General features: G+C 36.7%; 1 protein-coding gene across 1 annotated transcript in view; it reads left to right on the top strand.

Moving 5' to 3' along the window:
* Nucleotides 1–15,125, top strand: part of LOC122792238 (calmodulin-lysine N-methyltransferase-like) — a 546,804-nt gene that overhangs the window by 405,627 nt on the left and 126,052 nt on the right. The window contains exons 6-7 of the mRNA XM_044059989.1: nucleotides 3,817–3,880; nucleotides 14,080–14,211. Coding sequence (XP_043915924.1) covers nucleotides 3,817–3,880; nucleotides 14,080–14,211 — 196 coding nt within the window. The remainder of the gene's footprint in view (nucleotides 1–3,816; nucleotides 3,881–14,079; nucleotides 14,212–15,125) is intronic.

Below are 15,125 nucleotides of genomic sequence, written 5' to 3'. Positions count from 1 at the left end.
GGTGGCCTAATGGTTAAGGTGTTTGCCTTACAAACACAAGGTGTGGGGTTCGAGTCTCACAAGGGATAATTGGCTAGGCTTAAAATGGCTCGCAAGAGCAGTTAGCTTAGTACTAATCTATGAACCTATGAACCTAGGAGTGAACAGACAACACAGACATAACTCACACCTTCTTCCTCCTAATTTTAGTTTTCCTACTCATATTCTTGCAGCTTTAAATATTGACAGGGATTCATAAAGGTTACCACAAAGTGTAGACTACATGTACACTTAGTGTAATTTTTCTGAGTGACTAGAAAGCACAAAAAATGTGATAAGAATTTTATTGAATACATATCGTGTGCACTTAATGGACACAGTGTAGGCTTTATTGAATCTGGCCCATTGTCTCCTTAAGAGGAGAAGATATTTTTTGAAACAATATGATACAATAAATAACATGACTAGCTTAAGGAGTCACATGCTGTGCGAGTCAGGATTGATGGGAATTGAACCACTACTTCTAGCTTTTAAGGTCTTGCTTTACTGATTATGTTGTAATTCATAAAACATATTTATCATTCTTCCTGAGATGGGATCAAAATGTTGTTTGTAGATAGTAGACATAAAAGAAATTTGAAGGATAAAGTATAGTATAAACACACTTAGACTCATAACCGTGACACATTTACAATTTTTGTTCTCCAAGTATTCATTATAGTCATTTTTACTGTGCTTTAGAGTGTGACGGTTGTCATTTCCCTGATACCAGAACCATGATTTTCCTGTTCCCAAAAATATCTTACTTCAGTAAAGCAGGTAAACTTTCATCTATTATCTGTTCAGGTTTACCCAGTAGAAACAATAATTTTAAACTAAATCAATTAACAAAACTGTTAAAAACAGACTTTACTGAAACGTAGTAGCACATGCTGTTGCCCTCCATCTTGTCTGGGCTGTTTTCTCAGCTGTTTATCATTCTGTTTATTGGCACATCTCATCAGTGAAGAACCTGTGTTTACAGTGGTTCTGTAATCTGAAGTACATACAAAATAAAATGTATGTTACCGTTTGATCATACCTTGTTGCTGTAATACAATAGTGTAATGAGTACCCTGCTGCCTGATTTAAACATTTCATTGCAGCATGTATCTTTGTGCTTGTGGCTTAAAGACAAAGTCTGTTTCTTTATAACTTGAGCATGCAAGAAAGACATGCATACAGAAAGAGATGTATTTATTCCAGTGAGCATGTTGTTGAACAGAGGAACTTACTCCTAATACCTGACCTACCCTTTCCTTTACCACACATACAGATTTTGAAAGTAATAATATCTTTGCTCAAGTAAAACTATATTACAAAATCAGTTACCTGCTTTCATCTACTGCTTGCAGGGTCATTGATAAAAATATTGTAATACCCAACTTGAGTATGGCCCTCCTTTTTTCATTATGCATTCATCCTACAATACACAGAGAATCCAGCATAATGAGAATAAAATCTGCAGATTCATTCTGTTAGCAGACCCCCAGATGCACCACTGCAATTTGTTAAAAAATTCCAAATGCTTTCATTGCATAATAGGGACACGTTTCTTCTAAGTAGTGTAATTTACAAGGTGCTAAAACATGGCTTCTGCCTCCTTAAAGAATTAAACTATCTTTGCAAGACAACCCTTGTGTTCTAAAAAGTACAGAGGGCAACAATTTCTGTCTAGTATGCCCTCCATTTTAATATATCTCCTGCACCACCTTAGTAATGAGTGCCAATCCTAACACTAAAACTTCCTCCATCCCTAACCCTACACCCTAACGTCAATAAAACCTTCCCATAACACTGCCACTACACAAGACAGACTCAGTCCCACAAACACACACAAACAATACTACATATATCCCCTAACCTAACCCTTACCCTAAAACACAAACTTGCACACAAACACACAACACCCATCCGTCACCCATTCCTGATCTTACCCCCTAAGTGACATACACACATACACACTCTCACCCCCAACCCCAATTAGCCTTTAGGCTGGATAAACAAATGGCTGGTTAAGCAGAAAAAGCATACAAAATAGCATTTATGGGTTATAAATCAGCTAGACTAACAGGATTTGCGTTAGTATGCATTTTTCTAATAAATATGAAGTTGGAAACTCAAATGTCGGTCATTATTTAGCCCAGAGGAAGTGGCAATGTTTTTCTTCTCTTGTCTTTTGCTAGAGCAACAGCAGAAATTTATGGCCGGTTAAAGAGGAGGTGGTTAAAGAGAAGATGGATAAGAGAGAGTTTACTGTGTGTGTCTATATTTATTTAGGAAATTCATGGGAGTTTTAAGGTTATTTTAGTCCACGGACAACATGCACCTTGCTAGTAATCAACCTTAGCCTTTAACTCCTTTCTCAAGTAAGGAGAGGCCATATTGTAAGCTCTTAAAAGACACTGGAAGCACAACAATGTTAAAACATGTTTGTATAACAAAATGAAAGTAAAGCCCACTTGACTTCTCATTGTACTTCAGTGATGTACTAAATATACCCATATATATATATATATATATATATATATATATATATATATATATGAGTGTGTGTGTGTGTGTGTTTGTGTAAGTAGCTTGTATGCAAAGCCATAGTCCTTAGAGGCATTTTCACCATACAGGCTCAGTCGCACATCACAGCTGCAGGTCGTGTCTTCAGCTTCACCCAAAATCACTTTTTCTCAAATGTGCCACAGACCTCATCAGCATTTAGCACTGACTGGACCATCCACTTTCAAAAATCCAAATCTTTGATCAAAGCACCTCTACTTCCAGTTTACATCTTTACATACAAACTTAATTAACAGTCATTATTTTATCTAATGCAGTAATTCCCTGGCTAATATTTTTGAGAATGTAACAACACTAGAAACATTCAAAGGCACATTCCATCTTTTTTTGTCACACAAGCTGCCACTTTATATACAGATAGAAGTATGTGCATTTCCGTCATGTCTTTGTGTACCTGTGCATGTGTGAGCATATGTTTCATCTGTCTCTCTCTTTATATATATTTGTGTATATGTTTGTGTGTGTATAGATGTATACACAAGCAGCCCTATGTAATTTCTCTACGAAATACTTAGTACTAATTCTGTTTATACATAATGGTGATTGCATGGTTACTTGGTGCACAGCGGTCAGAATACTGCAAGAGCACTTCTAATGAAAAGAGTTCTTGCTATCCTACTCAGTCATATGAGAAGACAGAAACATATTGTTATAAAAACCTTCACATAAAAGTTCCTTCTTCATACAAGCAGGATTATTGATTATTAATTGTTTCCACAACGAAACATATCCTGTTCATGACTTTAGTTCCAGTAAGTCATGTCAAGGTGATCTCACCCCAGTATTCCTTTGTGAAAAGAATTCACTTCTTCAAATTGAAAGCACTTAGGCATTTGCTTGTATATAGGAACTCTGTGGCATGTCAGTGCTATTGTAATGTATTGTTAACTTCTGTGATGCCTGTCATTACAGCCTTCATTGCATTTGTCCTCTTTTATTTTTTTTTTGCCTTATTAGAAGTTGATTACACAGTACAGATCATCATCATATTTACATTTGAACAGTCTGCAAAGCACAACAGTGAAAGGAATTTGCTAAGAAAATAAGAGTCTGTTGTGGTTTTGTTTTGAAAGAATAGAAGCAAGTGCTTCAAAATGAAAAGTAGCTATATATTTTTTTTCTTTTAGCATAATCGTAACTAAGTAGCCTTGTGTATTTCCTGCATTTGTGTCATTAGAACTGCAAACTATTTTAATCTGGATTCTCTTGTGTTCTCACTGACAGCCTGTTTCTGGACCAGTACAGAGTCAGCCTTGTTGATGCAGTAAAAAGATTACTGCAGCCCAAAGTAAGTATATTTCTATTTTCTCCTGAGCACTGGGTAAAGAATAATTAGTCTGCACACAGTGATTGAGAGAGTAATGGCACGGCAGGATTAATGTCATGTAATACTTTAATACTTATTATGTCCAACTTCAATTCAGGCTTCTAATCTATCGGATTCTTTTTTTAATCATAAACTAGAATACTTCTTATGCTCAGGCTTCTGATAAGGCACACAGTAGGGTGCAAAATAAATGAAACCGCTTCAAAAGATAGTGTGAGATTATGTTTATCAAAGGGCTTTTTGAGCATTTCCTTTGATAACATGTCTTCATATTAAAAAATAGAAAAAAAAACTAAAATACCAAAAGTTTTTATGTTAGCTTTTTTCATTTTTGTAGTCTGATCAGCATCCTGCTGTGTGACTCCACATTTGTTTATTGTAAAAGAACATTTCCCCTTTTATTCTGTTTACATAAAGTGAATGGAAGTACTGCTAAGTGATACTGTAGAATCAACGCCATCAGACAGTTCACTGTGTCGAAGCCAACTGGTATATACATACTGCACCGAATGTAGTGCAAAGAGCAATATTCGCAATAAATTAAAAATCAAATGTTTCTTCGGGGGGTGGGAGCTGACTCACTCTCTGCTTGACAAGTGCCAGCTACTGCATGTTTGATATGAATAAATCATTTTGTTAAAACAAATTTTCTAAAACAAGCAGAGCACAAAAGCTGCTGCTGCAGCTGCTTGCTATTTTCCTGTTTTGTAATTATTGTGACATATTTGATGGGCACAATCAGTATGCAGTCGGTATCAGAGAAAAACATTGGTATTATCTGACTGTGCATGCTTATTATCCTATACTGCATTTACTAATAAAAAATAGTGTCTAGCATCTAATGAAAATAGGGGTAGTGTATTCTTATTTTTAATAGGGAAATGCATAGCACTCAGTAACTGGCTGTTGTCACATGTTGATGTGATATTGTAACCAGATGTATGAATTATGTATACTTTATACATTTAGGTGACATAAAAAATACATTTTAAAAAGTAGTGGTAGAGTCCCCTAGCAAATCTTTAGTGGAGTGTCAGTGATAGCAATCTTTTAAGACAATTTTAAGCCTATCAGCCCTTCCTTTGCAAGTGAGAATGCTGATATATGTGACCTTGCTGTTACTTTACCTGATGTAGTAACATAAGACCCCTCCCCTCCAGTGTAGTACATTGCTACTTTTTGATTGGCATGAGGTGTGTCTGTTGATAATTTTTGGTATGGACTGCTAGTGACGGGACAACAACGGTGGGTATCCCTCACCACAGTGGAATGCATTCATATGTCTTAACAATGCTGTTTGCTCCTCTCTCAGATGATGTTTACTAACTGCATCCTAGCTTATCACTGACATTGAATCTGACATCAGGTTTTGAGACTGATAAGTTTCTATAAGTGCACATTATTGTTTTTCTTTATGAAGTTTAACTGTTATTATTAAGTTATGTGTGTGTCTGTCTATGCTTCAGAATGTGTATGTGCTCTGTGTGTATGTGCACGAGTCTGTCTTTGCTTCTGAATGTGTGTGAGTCTGTGCTTCTGAATGTGCATGCTTGTGTGTATGTATGTGTTTCTGTGCATGTGCATGATTCTGTGATTCTGAATATGTGTGTGTGTATGTGTGGTGGGTGCAGACATTAAACACTAACATAACATATTCTGTATGTAAAATTCTTCCTTCAACAACAATTATATATGCTACAGAAAGTCTAAAACATCAGGTAGAGGCACTATTTTACATCAAAAATAAACAACAAAATACAACAAAAATAAAAAATGCAAAACAATTTAACAGCACATTCTGTAAGTTAAATAATGTCCAATAGGGTGTTTGTTTTTGGGGAAATAATGCCCTTCTAGGGGTGTAGAGGTCCTCTGCCTGTAGCATCAGACCTCACATTTTGGCTGGGCATTATTTCCTCAGTAACACATACCCTATGGTGCATTATTACTCGCAGTCTGTATCCTACTGAAGAAATATTTGTGTTGTGAATGCTTATTGACAGTTGCATGTGCATTTCTTTATAAATACATATGTATGTTTTTAAGTGCAGCTGTGCATCCAGAATGTGGTGAAGATAAGCTGGAAATCATTTATTTATTCTTTAACTTGAATTCATACAGACCAGAAGTGTGTTTCAGTTCAGCTGTTTCTTTGAATCTGAAAACCATTTATTGTTTAACTAATCAGTGGTAGATTATACTAAGCCTGACTACTGAACAAGATTCCTGTTCTTATTTTTAAATTTCTTTGTGAAGTGAGAGATCATTAGCTGTCTGAGTAAATGGTATACTAGAGGAACGGAATATATGTTTTCATTCATACCTCTCAACATGTACAGATTTTCGTAGAATGTCCAGATTTCTGCCTTATATTTTTGGTTTGTTTCTCATAAAATTGTGTTTTTCAGGAAAATCACTGACAAATCATTGAGCAACAAAGTCAAAAATAATGGCAGACATTTGAGTTTCAGACTTCATATAGTTCATAAATTTCACACTAATGCAAAGCCTGTTATTCTATCAACTTTCTAAGTTTGTAAGAGCAATATTTACAAAGTATCACAATTTTGGGGCCTTTATCCCCCCCCCCTTTATTTGTGGCTTTGTTCAGATTTCTTGTTCTAAAAGGTTGAGAGGTATGTTTTCATTTATAACTGATAACTTTATGAATGATTTAGAAAAATGTATGTAGTGCAAACAGGAAGACAGATATTCTCCTTGCACAGATCAAAAGCAACTGATCTTGTCAGATGTAATGGGTCAGAGGTAGTATCTATGGGTAATCAGTGATGTTTTATACTAAACCACTACAGGGTTAAGATCACATTCCCTTGGCTATACCAGCATTTCAGAATGTTCTGGTTGTCCAGGTAATGTGACTAGTACCAGAAGCAGAAAAAAGACAGGCTTACACAAGTGTTTTTCTGGTTCCGATGGCAGAAAAGCATTGGAGACCTGTTTGAGATTTGCCACGCCGTAACAAGTGTATAAAGTCAAAATTTGTATTAAGTTAACTGTAAAGCTCATCTTACCTTTCCTGCAATAAGATTGCATCCTAAAGACTCTGAGCAAACAAGATGACTACCTTCGCACACACTTTGATGAAGACACATGGAAAATTTCCGAGGTTTAAGGTGGGTAGTTCTTAGTTTCATTTTACTGCTTTCCCTTTTGGCATTTTTACTACATCCAGAGGCTTTACAAAATATGTTCTTCAGTATTTTCACATCTGAAACTAAAAACCATTCTAACATATCCTTTTCTGAGTGACTGCAGCATTCAAAAATAGTATTTGGAGAAATTGCATTGGGTCCGGCAAGAAAGTCCTTTGTTTCCAACAACCAGGCAATGTGGGTGTGACATACCCGAGTCCAAGCTATTTCCCTCTCAGACCAAGAGACTTTAAAGACAGTTTGGGTGTAAAGATCTGTACTATCTTTCTCCCTCAGGAAAGGATTCAGTTAGGGATAGCATTTTCAGCCTCATGAAAGAAAACTGTTTTACAGCAGACTGTTTTCTAAAACACTGGAATTCATTTTCTTCTCTATACTCATGATTTCTCTGATCAGATTCTGCATAATACAAATACAGTGTTATATAAGGAATTTATGAAATCAAAGGTCGGACCATTAGAATTCAGCCTTCATTTTCTGACATCATTGATCGAGGAGTCTGGTCTACCCTTCCTTCATCCCTCCAGTCCCAAATCCGAAATTATCTTAAAATTCTTCAAAATATTCATGGGGGTCCATTTTCTAAAATTTGATTATGCCTGAGGGATCATTTTTAAGAACATTTAGCTGCAGAGCTTGGGTTTAATCCCATAAGCAGAAGCTTATAAATATAAAAAAATATATATATAATATTAATTCTTCTGCTGACACTGAGTTCCTTTCAGACATTCAAGAGCCGTAGCTAGGTCATCTGACAGCCTCTGTAGTTCCACAAACTGGCTCACCAACCTCAACTCAAAGTTGAAGCCTCTCCCAAAAAGCTATTCTATGCTCTTAAAACTATATCAATCAATTACTTCCTACAAAAGTAATAAACGACTTTCTACAATTAAATCACCAACTACATACTGTACACGTCAGTTGTGATTGAAATGCAGTATCGTCATTCATTTATGGAGCCATGATATTCTCGCTGAGGGTAATGTATAATTATCCACCATGGAATATTTAGACAAGTCTCACGCCAAATAGAATAGATCAATTCAAGCATCAAAAGGAAAACTGGATAGGCTTAAAATGGCCCAGAAGGGCAGCTAGCCTATTATTTACTTATAGGTTTGTTACGGCTTCGTAAAGTAATACTGGTACTACACTCCCACACCATCGACAGCACCTTGTGATTACACCACCTAACAGGATAGCACCCCCTTTACCCCACACTAGTTACATCTCTGCTTCAGCCAAATGCTCTACAGACTGTAAAATAATATTTTGGTGGTGTGAGCGGTGCTCATTCATAACAGCCTTACAAGTTAGCGGTAACTTTTTGAGAGAAGGCAGTTCAGTTTTACATAGTCCTGTGGGCAGTTTACATTCCAAGTCAGCAGAACAATCCAAGAGGCATTCTAAGGAGAAAGAAAAACATATCCTTCTGTCATGAGGTGCCCTGGAAAGAACTATGTTACAGACATAGTAAAGAAGTTAGGCATTCCGGAGGCAGACCTGTTTGCTTTACACTTGAGCAACCAACTTCAAGTGTTTTCCTCTAGGTTGCATCATCCTCTAATCATGCCATTCTAGCTAAGGCATTTATGATTCACTCACTCTCAGGTATTAGTGGGAGACCCCCTGATGCTGCCTCTCAGAAGCAACTTTCTCCCACCAATAGGGGAATGTCTTCCACTGCATCAACCTCAGTGGCCATCATTATGATAGTGTGGAGGATTTCCAGTCAATCTATAACAATACTTTGTTTTCTAGTGAAAGTTTTTCTGCTTTGAAAGAGACCATGAAATCTAACATTAGAAAATGCTATATCTCTGAATGGATTAGATTTCAGATTAGTGTAAAAATACTTGATTTATGAGACTTTTTGAAATTTGCCATGCTAACACAGCACTCAGTGAGATTTGGCCAGTACAAAAATAAGTAAATAAAAAAGATAAGGGAACTTTGCCCTTAAACCCTTCATCTGGAGGGCTTTTCCCTGGTCTATTTTTAATTATGCAGACTACTTGTAAAGTTTTACCTTTGGGAATATGAACTGAATCTTTACAAGTTCAGCATTCAGTGAGCTAAACATCATCATCATCATCACCCCCCCCCCTTTTCCCATTGTTCTACATGGAGTCAGGGTATCACTTCAAGTGTCACCATCTCTCTCTCTCTCTCTCTCTCAGTTCACTGCTAATCTACTACCTTCTTCAACAGTCATGCCTGATTGTCACAGGTCTCCTTTCCTCTTGCCTTCTTCTTATCTGTACAAGTTCATCTTTAACAGATTGTATTCTGCTTTCCTAGAAATGTTCTAAACTATTGTAATCTGTTCTGTTTGACCGTCTTTACAATTGAAGCTTCTTGGGCTTCTGATCTGATGTCCTTATTTCTTCATCTGTCCCACAGTGTGCATCCTACCACCAATCTCAGGCACTTCATCTCCATCACCTCTAGCTTTCTAATCTGCTCTGCCTTTACTGCCCAGGTTTCTGTACCGTACAGATGTATACTAGTTGCGCCACAGTTTTGTACACCTTACTTCTCAGCTTCTTTGGCATTCTTCTGTCATATACTACCCCTGACACTCTGTGCCAGTTGGCTGCAGCCCCTCTGGTTCTAGCTTTGACCTTGTTCACACTTCCTGTGTCCTCAACCACCCCTCCTGTATTCTTGAAGCTGTTAACATGTTGCATTACCTTCCCTGCTATTTCAGTTTTGATCTTCTGATTTTCTATATCTGCTGCCATTACAACTGTACTCAGTTTCCTACCATGTGCCTTCAAGTTTTGCATTCCATTCCCCTATTATTTGCTAAAGTTCTTGTTCAGAATCTGAGTATAATAGTATATTGTTTGCTTATTGCAGCTTTGTTGATCTGTCACCTCCAGCCTGTTTGCTAATGTAGTTCATTACTGATATGAACAGCAGCGGAGCTGAACCCTATTGCACATCCAATCCCACTTGGAACCCCTCTGTGACTCTGAACACTGTACATACGTGTGTAGTGAGTTCTTGTACACAACTTACACTAACTCTACCAGGACTGCCCAAATCAGCTTTCTTAGGACATTATCATATGCTTTCTCCAAGAGTAGGAATGCTCAGTTGGATTTTTTCTTCATCTCTAGCTACTTCTCAATTATCTGTCTCACTATAAACATTGGATCAGCTGTACTGCATCCTGATCTGAATCCAAACTGCTCATCTCACATCTCACTTTCTGCTACTCCACATATTTATTTAGCAGTCACCCTCTCTAGAAATATGATACAGCACAACATGATTTTGATAACTTTCAACTGCCCACAGCTGGTACTAGAATGCTTTTTGTCCCGTCATGTGACTCAAATTCTTATTGTTCAGTCATATGGGATATGTCTTTCTCTCCACACTGCTCTGAATACCCTTCAGAACCATTTCTCCCATGTCTCACCCAACATCTTGATCATATCTGCCATGACCTTATCATAGCCTACTGCTTTCCCTGACTTTATTTTCCTTAGTGCTGTTCTTACTACTTCTAGGGTGGGCTCCTTTCTTTCTTTCATTCATTGTAGGCTCTGTTTGGGGCAATACAGCTTCTGTGAGGTTTTCTTCATTTAAAAGGTGCTACAAGTACTCCTTCCATCTCTCTTTTATGTCCTGATGACTGTCTTGCTTTGTAACATGATAAAGTTTCTTTGTGCCATCTACTGAGTCACTTTCCAGAAATCGGTAGAGTGTCTCTGATGCCTTGTCCTTGTCTATTGCAGCTGTTTTCATAGCCTCTTTGTTAGCCAGTCAGTGTTCCTTCCTAGCCTGGCCTATCATTTCTATCTTCTCTTTTTTCGACACTCCTCCTTTCTTTTGCTTGGTTCCTAGACTTATACGTTATACTAGGAGCTTTTCTTAGGTACCTTATTTCCATACCTGTCTTAGCCCTCACATAAGCTGCTTTGAGGTGCTGCCATTCTTCTTCATCTCCATAAATTTCCTCTTCTTCCTGAGGTGCTAGGGTTTTGAGTATTTCCTTGGTCTCTTGTGCTTTCACTCTAGTCAATTTTCAAATCTTCAGCATAGGCTTCTCTGACCACTACTTGCAGCTGATTGTGGCCACTAATGATTTATTCTTTTGACAAACTGTTTCATTGTGGATGACTTTGCAATGTCTTTGGCAGGTTGATTGGTTTTATGTCCATTTTTTTACCTATCCTAGGTGACCCAAGCTGGGCAACTGGACACCAGCTGGCCAATAGTTTACTGATCCAGGACAGCTGGCTTTATATCAGGCACATACTGGCCAACAGGGTCACATAGACCCCTCCCACCATTAGCCTGGGTCCCTGCCCTAGGTCAGAGTAGGCTTGGGTCCTCAGCCCACTTATCTCTGGTAAATGGCCATGCCCATTTATGGTGACATTAGTCAATGTGACAAAATTACCTACAGCCAGTTTTTACACAATCAAGTGGCTAGCCCTGAACTTATGTGCAGTCTATGATATGTGTTCTGTGTTGATGGATACTGTACACTACAGCTGATGCCCAAAGTGGTTGGTCTACACAAATCTTCCCCAGTAGGCACCATTTACAGTATGCTGTGCTGCCCACAATGCCATTGTTTGGTAAGTTTGAGGTAGAAACATATAGCATGTTTTTGGGAGGTGTGAGGAACCCACAGAGAAACAGGGAGGATATGCAGACTCCATACAGACATTGGTCAGAGGTCAGGATCAAACTTTGTACCTTGTGCATGCAAAGTCCTTATCCATTATGCTGTGTCCACAGTACAGTGAACTTAATTTCCAAAAACAATTCCAGTAATTTAGATGCTACTTCAATATTTTATTTATTTATTATTTATTTATTTATTTTACATTTGTTAACCGGGTTAGTCTGACTGAGCTTTTGGCTCATTTTCAGCAGAGACCCGGGGAGAAAAGCTCCTCAGAGAAAAGAATTTTACAAAAATAATTTACAGTCAGCAAAATATTATGAAACTTGTTACAATATCATTTTAAACAAATACTACAAAATACTTTACAGTCAGCAAAATATTATGAGACCTGTTACAATATAATTTTAAATGAATGATTTTTTATTTGTTTTATAATGGGCAGACATACTCATTTTTAATGTACATCTTTCAGCCATTTCTGCTTATTTAATTGTGGAGCCTCAGTTAACTGAAATTACTGTTGTTGAACAGTTTGTAAGGGTTATCCTAACATTTAAAACTTTTAAGACTTCCAGTCACTTTGGCTTGAGGTTTAATAAAAAATTGGCTTTATTGTCCTTTAAACTGGACAATTCTACTGACATGAAATATTTGTGCTTGTTTTTAGGGATTGGCTTGCATAAGTATGAACAGTTGTGTTCATTTTTTTAAATAAAAGCAAAAATTATTGTGACATTACAGGACTTTTCCTCTTTCTGTACCCACATGATTTGAGGGTTGTGCCTCATATCCCTACATCTTCATCTCTGTACCTTTTAGCAAGGAAAGTTGTCTGACAGTCTCATAGTCAGTATATAATTCGCCCAAATTATATGTTACTGTTTACACTTAAGAGCGTTAAAGAAAATGTTTATTGAAGTTCTGTCTTGTTACCTACTGATATATGAATATATACTAAATCCTGCAGCAGTGATCCTTGTAATGTACATTGTACAACTTTGTGGTAACTCACCATAACAGTAAATATATGGATAAGATCGTTCTTACAAGATAGGTCCCCTACTTCCTCTCCACCAGTACTGTCGGCATACTAAGCTTAGTGACTGCTATACATTTATTGAACCTTTCCATAATCTACATGTCTTTGAGACTCTTTAGGTACAAAATTCTTACAAGTGTAGTTAAAATTTAGATGTTATGTTTCATATAGCTTGCATACTTTTATTTTTACATTATTTTCTATTGGTGTTATCCTTCTGATTTGTGTTATCTAGCTTTTAGCTTGTCACACGGATGTTTACTTCGACATAAGGACAGCAGAAAGGAAGAGGTAACCTGAACTTCTCTTAATATAGCTATGCTGTCCTCACTGGTCATGGCTCAATAATACATTTTTGCATATTAGAGAATGGGTAACTCCTGAGAAATCTGGATAAGAACTGATGTGTTCCTCTGGTATATTGTAGACACCTCACTCAAACGCATATATTCACGCACACACACACACACCCACACACACACACACACACACATATATATATATATATATATATATATATATATATATATATATATTATATATATGTGTGTGTGTGTGTGTGTATTTTTATATATATACATATATATATATATATATATATATGTATATATATATATATATATATATATATATATATATATATATATATATATGTATATGTTTGTGTGTATGAGTCTATGTCAGATGAGTGACTTTTGGAAAGCTGAACTGCATATGGTCAAGACCATATGATTGACTTTTTGAAAAGTCAAAGTGTTTGTAATGAGATAGTGGTACAGTGGGGCTCAGGGAATGTGCCATTTTCCCCACTGCATTGTGGTCTTGGAGTTTGCATGTATAATTTGTTGGTGATGTGAGGAGGTTGGAGGGAGCTTGCCTTCTTGGAAAAACACAGAATTTGGTTGTTTTCTACTGTTCGCCTTTTTGGAAAGTCGATCATCTGGTCTCGACTATATGTAGTTTGACTTTTCAAAAAGTCGTTCTTAAGACATAAGATCCATACACCTGAATCATCCAGTAATTATCCTTATGTATTACCATGCAACTGTACAACTTCTTACTTTTCAACTATTTATCATTTTGATTTGTTGTGTATTTATTTGTTTGTTTTGCAAAACCACTGTAGCCCATTCAGTGCTCTGAAAACAGCCTAATTAAAATAAAAGAAAGTAAGTTTTCATGGAACTAAGTTTTATCCTAGAAATAGTTATATCTGGATGGAAGTTAAGTTTTATAACAGAAGTGATAATAAACTTATATTTTCATTTGTGTTCTCTAATATCATTTTATGTTCTAGGGAAAAGCATTTGTCTTTGCACCACTAAGGGGGAACACCTTAAATCATTTCTGCAGTGTTGCTGAAAAGAATGGCTTCTCCATTCAAAGACATGACAATTACGATGAGCAAGTGTGGCAGTTTCATTCCAAAGTAAGTATCCTCTGACTGTTGGCTGTCACGTTGTCTTGTGTGATACTGTGATTAATTTTGGGAAGAAAGGCAATTTTAAAGTAACTTTGTTTTGGGTGGCATGCTGTTACTGATCGCTTGCAAATCTTTTACGTGTCAGTCATCTACAGAGAAAAATATGAGTGTTGCGATACAAAGACTGATGGCATTCATCAGCAGTCTTTCCCTTTTACTTAGGTAAATATTATTTATTGTGCATGTACTTTATTATTTACAGGTTTTTGGAATGTCTGATTTTATGGTACCTGCAGTACGAGTCTCATTCTCTTCATATCTATGTTCCTAGCTATAACATCTCTTGCAGAAAAGGAACACTTGACAGTTCAACTTCTCACTACAGGGACTCAGTATTCTCTTTCGAATTGCTGCCAGTGTTTATATTTTCGATACTAAAGGAAGGTAAAAAACAGTAGAATGCAGGTGCATCATTATCTACAGAGTTCTAAATTAAGTTTAGCTCATGACAAAAAATGTCTTTAAAGGTAGGCAGTTAAGCTAACGACACATCTTGCAGAGATTGATATTAATAATACTGCATGGTAGTATAAAGCCTACAGAGTCTGTTTCATAACATATCCATATGTTTTATGTGTTCTCAAAGATTTGCGGTAAATAAACACTTCATGGTCCATAATAAGTAGTGACAGCAGACCTATAATTTCCATTCTAGCAGCTAAGGGCTTGCAATTTATATTCCTATAGAGTGCTCTTTAGTTTGGAAAGCACTTGGGTAATTAACCTATCGTTGTGTGAATTCAAATGTCATACAAGCATCTCACAAAGGTGGAGGTATTTAAATGTAGCTCTTTTTTATTCCACTAATAACCTTTCAGGAAAATAAAGCAAGTCCTGAAACCAATTTAGACTGCTGGGAC

This window comes from Protopterus annectens, chromosome 1.part0, assembly GCF_019279795.1.
Source record: "Protopterus annectens isolate FY-2018-M chromosome 1.part0, PAN1.0, whole genome shotgun sequence".
NCBI classification, from domain to species: domain Eukaryota; kingdom Metazoa; phylum Chordata; order Ceratodontiformes; family Protopteridae; genus Protopterus; species Protopterus annectens.
This window is presented reverse-complemented; position numbering and strand designations above follow the sequence as displayed.